Source organism: Rhamphochromis longiceps, linkage group LG14, assembly GCF_057381845.1.
Source record: "Rhamphochromis longiceps isolate RC_006_pf linkage group LG14, R_longiceps_female_GT1.1, whole genome shotgun sequence".
Lineage (NCBI taxonomy): Eukaryota > Metazoa > Chordata > Actinopteri > Cichliformes > Cichlidae > Rhamphochromis > Rhamphochromis longiceps.
Genome location: NC_140570.1, coordinates 3,365,655 through 3,380,834, shown reverse-complemented (window position 1 = coordinate 3,380,834; position 15,180 = coordinate 3,365,655). Strand labels below are relative to the sequence as shown.

Genomic DNA, 15,180 nt, shown 5'->3' with positions numbered 1-15,180 from the left:
AGACACCCTCATCCAAGGAGGCCCTGCCAGGGTTGATCAGGCCCTGGAGTGTGTCGCCGGTTTATGTTAAAAATTTTCTCTTCTTCTTTCTTCTGTTTAGTTTCCTACATTTTCTTTCTATATGTTCACTGCAACTGAGAAAAAATAATAATTACCTCTTTAGCATTTACAGAGCCTAACTTCTTCAAAGGGATAGAAAATGTGATAGAGAGAAGTAAGACAAAAGGGACAAGATAGGAGAGAGAAGAGCCGGAAGGGGGGCACCCGGTCTGGCTTCCCACACCACCTTATATACAGTCTGTTTAAGTGTGATTAATTTAACAAACACTTGCAGCAGCATCTGCAGCAGTTACACAGTGATTAGTAATAAACAGAGCCAGTGTGATTGAGTCGAGAGAGTGAGTGGATTTAAGAAAGTGGGTGACTCAAGTGTGTCAGTTGGTTTGTTTTTGTTTTTTTATTGTTGAGATGAGCTAGAATTTTTTTTGTTTGTTTGTTTTAAAGTTAATTTAATTTTCAAAACTTGCACATGATCTTCAATTTGTAGCAGATCTACTGACTATCACATAGCAGCTGGAGCAGTCTCAAATGGAGTTCAGTCCACTACTGCCACCTGTGGCCAAGTGCTATAACCCACTACTAGATTGACTTGTGACACATCTGCAGTAGAGGCTGAGGGGCTCCACTTACACCTGGAGCATTCAAACCTACCCACAAACATGTTGAAAGGCGCAATGTGGATTGTCAAAACTGAAACCAGTCATTAAGCAAAGACAACAGGGATCTTTTTTCTGCTTATTTAGTATGCACAACATTTGTAGTCGCCTTCTGCACAGGGGAAGTCCCAGCAACACTGTGTACAGCCCTGTGTACAGTCCCAGCAACACTCCAGCACATCTTGGTTGGTTGTAGGACTAGCCTTACTCAGGGCAGATACACATAGAGACACAATCAGGTCCTCAGGTGTCTAGCCGAGAAAGCTGAGTGCAAGAGAAAATCCATTGACGCTCAACCTTTTGCGAACCAAGAGAAGTGTCAGTTTTCATCAGCATTTGTCCTGGAGGGGGACAAGCCGAGGACTAGCCCTTCCGCCCTGGACCTGGGCCCGCTGAAGGTCGCCAGGGATTGGCAGATGCGAGTGGACTTGGATCAGACGCTAATCTTTTCCACAGAGATCGTAACAACTACTCTGCCACCAGACCTCGTCCTTTGGGCTTACTAAAAACTTGCCACTGAGCTGAAATCTTTGGGAAATCTTTTTGTAGCCTAAGCCTGCTTTAAATTTCTCAATAACTTTATCCCTGACCTGTCAGGTGTCTAAATCCAATCGAGAATCTGTGGCAAGATCTGAAAACTGCTGTTCACAAACGCTGTCCATCTAATCTGACTGAACTGGAGCTGTTTTACAAAGAAGAATGGGCAAGGATTTCAGTCTGTAGATGTGCAAAGCTGGTAGAGACAGACCCTAAAAGACTGGCAGCTGGAACTGCAGCAAAAGGTGGTTCTACAAAGTATTGACTCAGGGGGCTGAATAATTACGCACACCCCACTTTGCAGTTATTTATTTGTAAAAAATGTTTGGAATCATGTCTGATTGTCGTTCCACTTCTCACGTGTGCACCACTTTGTGTTGGTCTTTCACGTGGAATTCCAATGAAACTGATTCATGTTTGTGGCTGTAATGTGACAAAATGTGGAAAAGTTCAAGGGGGCCGAATACTTTTGCAAGCCACTGTATATAACAGTGATGTACTGTTAGTTGCTAATTGTGAGAGGGAAGGATTCTTTAAAAAATATAATAAATGTTCTTCCTAATATTATTATTCTTCCTGTTAATAATAATAATAATAATAATAATAATAATAATAATAATAATAATAATAATAATAATAGATTAATATTAACAAAATAAAACACAATGAAATTATTGACAAGTTGTACATAAATGATCAAACTCAATAATAAATATTTGGCTGAAAATGTTTCCCATCAGTGTTGTATGGATCAATATTGTTTAAGGCAGAGGGCATTTTAAATACTTTAGATTCAGTTAGCTGTCCACCATCAGATTTCTACAAAATGATACATATGTATCATTTGTGCATGTCAGGACCACATACCTTTGGGAAAAAAAAGATTATTTTAAATATAACAATAATAAATAAAATCACATCTCCATATTGACATGATATATACAAAGTAAGTAACAATTAAAGCCACAAAAACTATGTTGTTATCACAATAAACAAACGGGGATTTCTCTAAGCGTGTGGATCATAATCACTGATAGTCTGGTCTAATGTGCAGCTTTGTTTAGAATTGTGCAAAGCTTGTTTCTGAAACCTCAATACAATTCGTGCACAGCTGCTTCAAATTATTTAGTGTTTCACGAAGCATTACTTTCACTAGACTATCACTAGTCCTAAGTATTTTGATTGCTTAACTACAGACACTTCAAGTCTCTTATTATGATGTAAATTAAAGACACTTGGAGGTTAACAATGACTATTAAGTTGTAAAAGCTTTATTTGTAATGCGACGTAATCGTTGTGTCCGCCTTTGCTGTTGTTTGGTTGGTTTGACGAGAACGTATCCGTGATCTGATTGGCTTTCAATGACACAACACAGTTCCGCAAATCTAGTCTGTTTGTGTTTTGACTGTTTTTTGCAGAGAGCTTCAGAGCACCACGAAGTGTATACACAAGGAGACTGTCAGCGTTCAGCTCCTCGGTTCGTAACTATAGCTGCTAGCTATAAAACACAATGCTTTATTGAAACATGACAAATGTATCTCCAGCTGTTGGGTTTTAACTCTATTCTTCTAACACTATGAGGGACTTTTATCAGCTAATGCTAGCTAGCTATGTTAGCCGTATGTTATCTAGTGAGATAACTTTCGCGTTAGCCAATGGCTGTGTTGTGTTCCCTTGACAGCTGTTACAATTGTCACCCGAATGGGTCCGCTAGCTGCTAGTGGTACTAGCTCGCAGAATAAGAGTTTCGTGTATGTAACGGAGGCTAGGAATGTCAAGCTTCTCAGGCATGTTGTTTACTGTATGTAGCTTTGTCTCTACCGCCACACAAGCTTTTGCCCTGTGTGATTATAACGGTTTTCGACTGGTCTTATTAGCCCCGGTAGTTGCTTGGGAATGCTTCCAAAGACAAAAGAAGGATAACTGAATGTGGTTTACTAAGTGGCTAAATGCATAAAGACCCTGTGTCATTAGTTTATAGGGATGCTTCATTTCGCCAAGCCAGTTTTTGTTAGTGTCGAGGCACTGGTATTAGCATGTGTAGTATACATAGTTTGCAGTCTAAATAAATTGTCAGACCTAGAATGTATTTGTCTTACTAGGGGCATAGCAAACAGCTGCTTCAGTATTATCGTGGCATATAGCTGCCCCGGCTCTCTGGTTCAAATTCATGGTGGCAGCTGTATCCATTGGCCCCATGTCCAGCTCCTCAGATCCTGTTGGTGCTCAGAGGTTAGCTTTGAAATATAAATCCACAGCTGGAATTATATAATCACAGAATATAATTCTGTGGAATTATTCCACAGAATATAATTCTGTGGAATAATTCCACAGCTTGTTTAGGCTGTGTGGAAGAGTGTGTGTCCTATTTTTTTACCAGCTGATTTGGACTATCCACGGGAATTCATGGTAGGATCTATAAATGTTAGCTGTCTTATAAAGACCATGTTATACCTTTTGCCGAAGTGTACTAGGTATAAGACAACACCTTAAAATCCTCATACTTCTGTTCTGTAAGTTTACTGTCAGAACACTGTCAGATCTTACTGTCTGTGCTCTCCCAGAAGCTCAGATTTGGCAACAACCCCATTTATACTCTGGGTTTTATTGGTGTTTTTATCTTAGATTCACTGATTACAGGTTTTTTAACTAATACGTCTGTGATGCTTGGTGTATTTACTTTAGTCGCACTGAATTTCTGCTTTCAGTGCTGGATTTTCCAACTACCCTTCTGAAAGAATTTGTTTTTTTATTGTTATAAGCTGAAGCCTGTTTTAGTTTTCTGTGTGAACAAAATGCGGTAATTTTGCAAAACATGCCATAAAACTAAGGCCACTAAAGGTAGCAGTACCAGGAATTTATTCCACTGCAAAATTAAGACTGTTTTAAACTCCACATGTCAGCGTCTCTCCACACACCAAAAAAAAAAAAGGTTTGAGGTCATCAATTTTTTTATATGTTGGAAGCACAAAAGAGCACCCTTTTAATTTCTAGTCTTGACCACAGAGAGAGACATACTGTGACAGTATTGTTGTTTGTGAGAAACCTCTTTGTGCAACTGATGGTTAAAAAAAATGGCTAAAATAAAACATTTCTATTCATTCTGATTTTTTTGTAATATACATGGAACGGTCGATTTGAGTAGTAAACCAGTGCGATTTTAGGCACTATATGCTCACAAATAACATTTGTTTTCTGAGGTTTTTTAAACATATTGCGATATGTAGTGTATGGTGATGTAGCCAAAAAATATTGCGATATTAGATTCTCCTCATATCGCACAGCCCTACCTCCTGGTAGGACATGTGGAACACCTTACCTAGAAGGTGACAGCCTTAGCCTTTGTTGGTGATGACAGTTTCAAGACACCTCCTGTCTGGAGAAACTTGCATTGCTCAAGTGTGATTTTGGCATTTAGACAGTCTTCAAATTCCAAAGGTTCCTTGGGCCCCGTCTATGATCTCTCAGCTTCTTTCCATAGATTTGGATTCAGATTCAGGTCTGGGCATTCTAGCAGCTTTATTTCTTTCTCTGAAACCAATTGAGAGTTTCCTTGACTGTGTGTTTGGGATCATTGTCTTTCTTAAACTTTCACCCTTATTTTATCTTTATCATCCTGGTAAATGGCTGCAGAATTTTATCAAGAATGTCTTGGCACATTTTTCCATTCATCCTTACTTCAGTTGTATGAATCGTGCCAGTGATGTATGCTTAAAAACAGCTGCACCTCCCTTTTTTCATGTGTTCAAAACTTGAAAAACGATGTGTTTTCACATTATCACACTAATTTATGAACAACTATAGTTTGATTTCTTTGCATGTATGGATTTGATGGGTTGTTAACAACATCTTGTAAGAATTTCATGTCAATAGCACCTTTGAAATTGGTGACGGGTTCAATACTTATTTTACCCGCTGTATGTCCAGGTACTAGTTTACCATTAACTTGTTGTAGTATATGAGCTGGTATACTTACTATATCAATTCATATACTACTTCCTCTCTGTGTTAAGTCCCAGGGATGCATGTCTACATTAGCCCGGGTGGTCTTAGAAACTCTTGCAGTGTCATTTGTTCATCAATAGGGGTTCTCTGCAGTCAATACTGCTTTGAAAAGATCTTGGAGGGTGTGGTATGCCTTTATCTCCTTGAATCATAAGCTGACAGTAAAAAGTGGTTCTTGTCTATATGACAATTCAAGTTTGAATTTAGCAGAAAAATAGCTTGGTTGGTGTTGTTGCCTAACAACAAGAATGTTTATAGTTTAAGCCATGTAATTTCCCTCCACCATAATGTGTCGCATGTATAAAAATAATGATCATAATTAAAAAGCTTTAATCTTGAAAATAAAATGGTTTGGTACTGAATGAGTGGCGCAATGATCATCAACTTTTAAACTATTTATAACACCTGCATGAAATGTAATGCATAAATAATACAACAAAATGCTGTGCTCAGTTCCAAACCAAATGTAACAGGAAACAGGAAAACATTTGCACATGTCGAGGAGCGTGTCAGGTTACATTTCACTGTGTGTTATACTTGTATAACTATGCATGTGACAAATAAAGAACCTTGAACCTTGAAAAACACTGATGTTGTTGTTTTTTTGTTTTTGATCCTAATAAAGTGTAGTTTTAGAAAACACTCATTTCTGGTTGGGGAAATTTCAATTGGCTGTCGCAGCCATCAGTCTACTGTTCACCCAAACATTGTAGACATTTAAAAGTACATTTGCATGATTCACTGTCTTTTTATTGTTTTGGTAGGATAAATAAGCCCAGTGCCTTTTGGCTATGGTTTCATTGTTGTTGTTACTAGACTTTGTTGTTCTGATCTTTGTAATTTGAAAATGCTTTTTGAACTAAGCAAAGAAGCAAAAAACTAACCTTGGATATTTATTTAGGAATCAATATTCTACAATCAACATTCTGCTGGATTTTACCATCTAGATTAAAAACCTAAATCTACTTCCTTTTTTCGGACATTGTAACTGCTTATTTCATGTCAGTGTATACATTCAACATTCGGTTTGTTTGTCAGGTCAAGTTAGTCCAGCTTGCTAAATGTCTCTTTTTATCTTTTCAGAATATCAAACCAAAAGGACAAAATGGCCTCGGACTCTCCGCGCAGACCGAGTCGTTGTGCTGGGGGGGTTTTGGTGCGAGCACAAGCTGCTACGTAAGGACACATCTTTGTCATCTATGAGTAAACACATGCACTGTATTTCTAAATACCAAGGATAAGAAATAGTGTACTTGATGAAATTGGATGTTCGATGATTCATGTGATCTCATGAATTGAGCCTCCTTTAAGTGTTTTTACACAGTAGTGTACAAAATCTTAAGCCACCCCTCATTACTTGATATTTTGCTATTAAAATGGATGCAGCGATTTATTGAAACATGTGCAAACATATATGGCACAAACAAACTTTGTACAATTCTCACAAGCTTGATAGTCAATATTTGGTATGAGCACTTTTATTTAAGGATATTCCAAAGCACTTCTTTGTTCACTCACTCCTTTTGTTTCTTTTTCTGACAAGATGATCCAACATTACTTCAATTATTTTGAGGTCCAGCCAAGATTTGCTACACCACTGGTCAAATGCAGTTCCAAACTATGGAAGAGCCTCCATTGTGTTTTACAGATGACTGTGATACACTGTTCTTTGCCTTTAACGTATCAAGAATTTTAAATTTGGATTATTCACTCAGTAGTTGATTTAACTAACACATCTGTGTTGCTGTTGATTTTTGGTCCAGTTTTTGTGTAGTCTGGCATACTCCAGCCTTTTCCATTTTTTCAAGTACACACTCCGCATCATGCCGAGATCATGTTTTCAGCTCAAAGCTCTTTGGAAAAACACTGAAAGACCCCTAGAAAGACGGGCGAACTACTGCTCAAGAACACTTCAAAAATTACAAAAAGTCCAGCTCTTTGAAAGCAAAATGTAAAGAAATGAGGGGCTATTCTTGACTCTACATCCATTTGATACTTACTTTTGCTTTGCTCATGTAAAACCCTATGCATTAATGTTAGGGTGTAATTCCAATGCATTCTGCACATTTGTTATGAGCTTTTTGTTTTTACAGGGAGCAGTCTTACATGGAGAGTGTTGTGACCTTTCTGCAGGATGTAGTACCTCAGGTAACTTTCCTCTTTTTTTTTTTTAATTCAGTTTTTTTTACTGAATAGACAACAACATTATTAGCAATTAGCATACAACATTGAAAAACCACACTGAAAACAAATTCTAAATATTTTCACAGCCTGTCCCTAATTTTATCAGTTTTATTGATACTCGATGTACATTGGTTAGAAACCAGAAAGGCAACAGGGAGGGCCTGGTTGAAAATGCAAATGCAAATACAGTGTTGCAGATAGGTCTTGCATCCTTTAGTATTATTCCTCAGTGTTGTTCATGTTTTTGCTGCGTCTGTTTTGCCTTCTTTCTTTCTACAGGCATATACTGGGGCTCCACCCACTGATGAGAAAGAGAAAATCATTTGGGTTCGATTTGAGAAAGCTGACATTAATGGTATGAAGTCATGACTCAAATATTGAAAAGCCGTAGTCATCCTCTGTGTATACACTGATCTACTAATTTAAAACTTTAAAAAGTCTATAATACGTTATGCCTTTCCAACAATGTATTGTAACAGTGTTACAAGTTTTAACTTTACTGTTATTTACTATTGCTCATTACACATTTTCTGTTTGCAAAGACACTGCACGCAACCCAGAGTTTATGGAGATGCACAGTGGCACTACTGACCCTCCACTCTGCCTCATGATTGGCTATACTGATGGAATGCAGATCTGGAGCGTATCTGTAAGTTGCATCTAATTGGTCCTTTTTTTTGCTTGATCCTTTTCTGCCTTAACTTTTCAGAGCTGTGATCACTTCAGTTTGTTTTCAGTGTAAGCAGTTAGTTCACTGCTGAGCAAGTTTTTTAAACCTTTCTAAAGAAAGTGAAGCTTTTCAAATTACAAAGTGTAGATAACTCATCTATAAATATGTCTGTGTGATTTTCTGTGACTCATTAGTGATACTCCTTTTTTGAGAGTGTCATCAACCAATATTGCCAATCTGAAAGATTAAAATAAACACAGCTTTTACTATGTCAGCAGTCAGCATTTGTTAAGCTTGTGCAGTTGGAGGAAATAAACTGTGCACTTACTGGGCTCAGAACTCAAATGTTGGCTACGAACATTTGCTACTCTTGGACCTGACAGGATCTGACTAAAAAATGCATATTAATTTGTAACTTGCTATAGCCAAAATACTTGCTGGCAGTTCATTGAATGAAATGCTGGCTTGTTAAAATTTAAGTACCAATGGTGTCCATTTATTCTACTGTAATGTGCTGTCATGATAGCTGTGTTGGAAAACGTTTCTTTTTTTTCCAGAGTGTTTGCTAGTGGTTATCTAGTAATTAGTTATTAGTTATCTTGCTAATTGAATTAATTGAAATTCTCAAGAAAATGTTTTGAATATTTTATATCTTTATGGTTGAAAAAATAATGAAACTGTACACAACTATAGTCACATACTTTGAAATGCACACAAGAAGCAAGAATGAAATAAAATCACTCAAGTAGGTTCGAAGATATTAAGAAGTAATATTGCAAATGAAGCTTACTAAAATAAACTTAAACAACTCAATATGTTCTTATGAACCCCTGTGGCTAACCTGGATCTAACCTAATCATCACTTCATGCTTTTAAGTCAAGAATGTGTTGCAGTGTAGGTCCGTGTCCACTAGCCGGCGATGTTGACCATGTTATGGGTTCTTTGATACAGATAGCAGCACTTCTTACAGCTCGTATCATGTCTGAGTACTATGTTAGGCATGTCCACCTTTTTGTGAGTAAAGGCTACGGAGAAAATGGAAAAAAAGAGTAGAAACTCACACAGCAGTGGCAGTGATTGTCCCACATCTTCACGGGCAAGTGTGGCCACTTCAAGAATTCTCTTTGCAGTACAGAATAGATTGCAAAAGAGATTCAACACCTAATGCTCCTTTTAATGTTGTTCTTTCAGTGCCTGTGTTTATCACAGGTTTAAAAAGCCTGGCACTGACCCGTGCCTTCCTTCAGGGTCGAGTCTTTTTAACGGTGTGGGAATCAGTCCATTACAGCTGTTAGCTACTGCTGAAACTCTCCTACATGTCCATCAAAATTCATGTAATCACATTATCACGATATGTATCAAGACTGTACAAACCTATGATTTATTTTTAAAGCAACAAAATTTACTTTCATAGCTGGATGATATAAAAATACACATGGTACTGACACATAAGACTAGTGAGGAAATTGTGATTGTGCAGTTCAGTTAATGAAGGATACATAATTGCAATATTAAGCAAGTACTAATCATAATAATATGACTTTAACCATCTTAACAATTATCAAATAATATTATTAATATTATGATAAAAAAAATTAATGAGTATATTAATTAATGATGTTTTAAGAAAAATGTAGTTGGTTCTATTGTGTGTCCAGGATAATTTATAAATGTATTGTGAGTGATACCTGCAGTTCTGCCACACTGCAATGTCATGTTGAATGTAGCCACAAGGTGGAGACCTATTGATAGGCTGCCATGTTATGACATGCTACTGATTGACAAGATATGGATTAATGTGACCTCTGTTATCTGTAGCACGGCTCTGTGCCACAGATAATAATTATCTGTGGCAAAACGAGTCAAAGTAAAATGTTGTTTAGGGCAAAAGTGTTCTGTTTGGCTCGTATTTCTTTTTACATAATGTTGGTGAAAAAGTAGTTCCTGTCTTCAAATATGTTTTTGTAACTTGGACAGTGTTAAACCTCGTAGAGCCCTCACCCAGAGTGGGCAAGTTATTTAGTCTTTATAAAAAACGACTTCTTCAAAGTCAGACTTGGAAAATCATTAGAAGATTTTGTCAGCTTTGTAACTTAACAAATTATCCACAACACTGCGAAGGCTTCGCTCACCAAGTATCGCCTTTCATGTGGAGGCTGTCACAGAAATATGCAAACTTCACATACATCCTGTGAGATCTAAACACACCGAAGTCCTTAATCAGTCTCTTTATAAACATCCACAGGCCACGGCTAAAAAGACACACTCTTACTTTATTCATGATCACACACGTTGACCAGAATGATGTGGCAAATCTCGTGTTGTGAGCAGACTTTCTGTTGCATTGTGGAGGAAAGGATTACAGCTGTTTTAGCAATGCTACACACACCCGGTAAAATAGCCTTTTCTGCCTTTCTGTTGCAACTGACACCAATTCTGCAGCAAAGGCTGGCCTGTTATTGCACACTTTCCTTTTCTATTGTTTTCCTTTTAAGTTTTCAGAGTTTCCAGGATGTTTATGGGTTATGTTTTTTTCACAGGCTTTTTAAGTAAGCACCTAAGGTGCCTTGCTCTCTGGCTTTTGAGTGGCCGTGAAGTGTTTGTGACAGTTGCTAAGCCAACACCCTCTGTAATGGCTCACCAGAGTACGAACACACATTTACACACATGCTTTCACAGACTCATGAGGCGGGGACTCTGACTGGTTGTATGGATACTGACAGAGGTGTTCAGGTGATGTAGATTACAGTCACCTCTCACTGGAGAGGTGTCACCGAGCACTGCGTGATAAGAGGCAGACTGTCATAGACTAATTGTCTGCGATTGTGTTGATGAAATGCTAAAGTAAAATGCCTGTTCGGAGTGTGAGTCGATGTTTCGAGGAGTTGGAGCCATCTTACAAAAAGGGTCAAAAACCCTCTCCTTTATAATTCAGAAATATTAATACATGGATGGGCATGGGGAGTTTTTGTAATCCAGACACTGATATGCAAGTTACACAGAAGGAGAGAGCTAATACAATCTGTTTAATCTGCCATAGCTGTGCAGGGTTATTTATGTTTAATCAGTTTGAATTTATGTGCCTTCCCAAGGCTAATCATTGTCCGCTAATCCTGTTTATTAGAGCCTACTAAAATAGCATTTATTAGACTAACACTAAAATTCAAGTGTTAATCTTCATTTGAGAACTCTGATGTAGGTGTGCTTATTTTTTTTCCCTCCACAAACTCAAACCATGAACCAATTTCATAAATAACTAAACATTTGTTATGTGTAGTTATTTATTTGTTCAACTACTCTCTGCTTTGATGATTGTGTTTGTGGTGTTCCACACACAAGGGAAGTCGCAGAGTGGACAAACTATGCAACATCAGCACTCATCTCTCCCATTACTTTTTAATTTTCATTTGTCGGGCATTGTAAATGCTGACACTGATAGATAAGCAACCGATAATATTGGCCTGTTTTAAACTGTCTCCCCCCCCAGTGACTATATAATATGTAAATCTACAGTAAAAAAAAAAACCCCCAACAACTTTATTTTAAAATACATAGCACATAGTGGTGGGACTCTCAGATTGTTGCACATGAGCACTGAAGCAAAGTGTTTTCCTCCACAAGTCTCATTCACCCAATCACACAAACGTTCATGCAGTGCTTTTAACTATACTTAAGCGCATTTAAACATACACCCTCACACCCCTATGAATGCATCAAATGCAACTTAAAGTTCAGTTGCAATCCACTGACCTTCCGACTAGAGATCACCCACTCACCATCTGGAGCACAGCCACCCCAATTTTAAATCAGTTTTGACAGTTGAAAATTTTAAAAGCATACCGAGCATACATACAGAAATATTCATCAGGACTTCCGAATGGAAAAGTGGTGTGTAATAGAGACCAAGGGTTCCATTACCCTTACCTGTATTTTTATTCGCTTGAGGATTTGTATTTTAAAACCAACATAAAAAAGAAATATATGTATAGTTTGGTGATTCTTTATCAGGTTTGACGTTTCAGTTAGTATTTAAGTGACTGTTTGTGGACAGTGAAGGGACAGAGGGGGACTGGCCATCCTACCTGTGTCACGAAAAAGGACCTGAGTAAACCTAAATTCCTTGCACATGTATTTGTGTGTTAGTAAGTGTCTTAGCAGTGGGCACCTTTTCCTGGTTGCTTCCTTTGCAAGATGTGGAGTGAAAGAGTAAAAGCAGCTCAGTGACCTGCTTATGAGCTTCTGGAGTAAACCAATGGGCCAGGTGGGGGGTGTTTTGGTTAAGGTGTTTCTAATTTATATATAATTGATTGACGTGTATATGTTATTGAATTATTTATAGGACTTTGTATGAATAGAAATATGTCTTCCGTGTGTTGTATTGTGGTTTGATATTTGCTTATGTGGACGTTTGTTTTCTCGTTTGGTTTGCTAACCCCAGACTTGGGTAATTCCCGATGCTCACCTGAATGGGTAGAGTATAAAAGGAAGCCAGTTTAGAGTGGTTGGTTTTTGGTTTGTGTTGGTGTGTAACCAATAATAAAGCCCACCAGTTGATGGATAGATTTTATTCCAGCCTCGTGTCATCTTGTTTGAACCTACACATGACCGTCAGCCGAGCTGACACGGTGTGAAGTTATGAACCTGCATTCAATCCATCTACCTTTCTTCTGTGAGCTCTCTTTCAGTCCTGGTTATATGTAGTTCTCTTCTATTATTATGGTATTGTGCTACAATATGCAGCAATATGGTGCTAAATCAGTGAAGAGGAAGACTATTGCTTATAATAAATTTGAATAATGCTATATTTCAAATGCTTAAATATGGTTTAGCTGAATTTTCCTGAGAAGGAAAGACACTCAGTATATTTATTAGGGTTTAAGGATGCACACATTTTGATGAGCAGCACTTAATGTAAACTTTTAAATTTTCAACAGCATTCCTAAAGGTGCTTTATATTCTGCTATGTTGGAAAGTATTATTGGAGTTGCACAGATGTGCTCTCCAAACTGGTGATCCTTACTCAGCATCGTTGGTGTCGATAGACAGATGACTGAGGGTTCAGATCTGGTCCGTACATTATGAAGAGAAAACAGAGTGGCACATTTCAATTTGCGTTGCAGATCTGCATCATAAGCAGTTCACCAATCTGTGCGTTTATCACCTCAGTGGTGTGTGTTATGGGAGAGCAAGCACCTGCTACTGTCAGGCACCTCCTCGCTCCAAACCCCCAATATGTCCAGCGCTGTATTCGTGCGAGTATCCACTTGTGAATATGGCCCAGATATCTGTTCACAGCTTAAGGCATTACATTTGAGAGATTAAAACAGAAGAGCAGACACTGTGATTTCACAAAAACATTATGTGCCACAAATGAAATGAATATAATGAATAACTATATGCAGGAAAAACAAGTTTGAAAAAGCAATTTGGCATATTGCATACGCTGGCCGCTAATGTAATATTGGGTATGTTGTTGAAGGCAGTGGATGTCATATAGAGCCATGTAAGGCGAGGATGAGCAGTGGGGTAATGCACAATAACCTGCCGCATTAACCTCCAGCCATCCCCTCTTCTCATTTTAATCCAGCAAATTCCATTATTCCCCCTTGCAGGACCATTTGCCTGCATAGGAATCGTACCCTGCTGCCAACCTCCTTTTATTCCTGCCATCAGTGCTTGTATAACCTGCCTGTGTCTTCAGTGTTAATCTACCGCAGCTGGGCCTCAAGCACTTTGAATAAAAACACAGCTCCAAATCCACCACTTTGAAAAGGCTACTAATTGCACAAAAGAGCGATCATCCCCTCAGATGGGTTTAAAGACTTAAAACAAACAGATTAAAGCACTAGTAAAGTGATAATGCGGGGTTCACTGTAATTTAATGCATAAAAGAGAAAGAAAAGTAGGGCATTGTATGCTTAGAACAATGTGCCATTACATACACCACACACTGCCAGGAACTAATATACTGGCATCACATATAAATGGATGAAGACTAAACCCAGCTGGACGGACACACACACACACACACACACACACACACACACACACACACACACACACACACACACACACACACACACACACACACACACATTAAAGTGCTTTTCACTGTGGTTAAATTTGCTCTGTAATAAAGACCAGAAATGCAGCAAACTTAAAAATCTACTCTAAGTTCGACTCTATTATTCTTACTGTTTATCTGTAAATGTAATTTCAAGTCTGTGCAAATGTGGTAGAATGAACATGTTTATTCAGTAAAGGCAGATGATGATGGCAGTGAGAAACAGACAAGCTCACTCCCCTTATACATCAACTGTACAACAGTCAAACATATAAACAAACAGCTGCTGGTTATGTAGTTTTTATTTCTCTACTAATTTTTTATGTATTGTGGTGTGTTTTTTTTTTTCAGTAAATAATTGGCTGCACTATATAAGCTGGACTGTTTAACTTTTTAGTACTGAACAGATTGTGTTCATGTACTCAAATGGCTCAAGAAGGCAATCCGAGTGGAAGATGAAGAAAAAAGGAAATAATGATTGCGTTTTTATTATTCTCAAAATGTGTCTCTAACATTGAGTATTAAAAAACCTTTTATAAATTGATGATGTCAGAGTCTTAGGGTTATTTATTTATTTTTTTAATGCATTGGTGTAAATTTTATGCATTTACAATTTGGGTATTTTATTGGCACAAACATCAGAACATTTCGAATGAAACTCAGTCGTACACCTGGGCAGGGATTTTCAAATACTGAGGTTGTGAGTCTCCCCAACAACTCTCTTAGGCTCAGTTTCCCCAGATATGAATTAAGCTGACTTCTAGACCATAACTTCTTTCCATATTCATTGAATTTTTCTTTTAGAGTAGGACTAGGCTTAATCCATGCCTGGGAAGCTGCTGATAAACCTGCTGAAAATTTAGACTTGAAACTAAAACTGGCATTTCCAAATGTTTTGTTTGCCTTTTAATTTATTAAATTAAGTCTGCTATTTCACTCCATGTGGTTCATATTTCTGGGTGGGAAATTACCTAAGATATCATCAAATATTTATGCAACTAAA

The 15,180-nt window shown here is 37.8% G+C and overlaps 1 protein-coding gene across 3 annotated transcripts in view; it reads left to right on the top strand.

Moving 5' to 3' along the window:
* Positions 1-2,637: 2,637 nt before the first annotated feature.
* bcas3 (BCAS3 microtubule associated cell migration factor) overlaps positions 2,638-15,180 on the top strand; it is a 319,882-nt gene continuing 307,339 nt past the window's right edge. For 2 of the 3 annotated variants that reach the window (XM_085379386.1, XM_085379387.1), the window contains exons 1-5: positions 2,638-2,730; positions 6,342-6,434; positions 7,352-7,406; positions 7,722-7,797; positions 7,985-8,091. In XM_085379386.1, coding sequence (XP_085235512.1) covers positions 6,364-6,434; positions 7,352-7,406; positions 7,722-7,797; positions 7,985-8,091 — 309 coding nt within the window. In that variant the 5' untranslated portion in view covers positions 2,638-2,730; positions 6,342-6,363. The remainder of the gene's footprint in view (positions 2,731-6,341; positions 6,435-7,351; positions 7,407-7,721; positions 7,798-7,984; positions 8,092-15,180) is intronic. The other variant, XM_085379388.1, reaches the window with a different exon arrangement.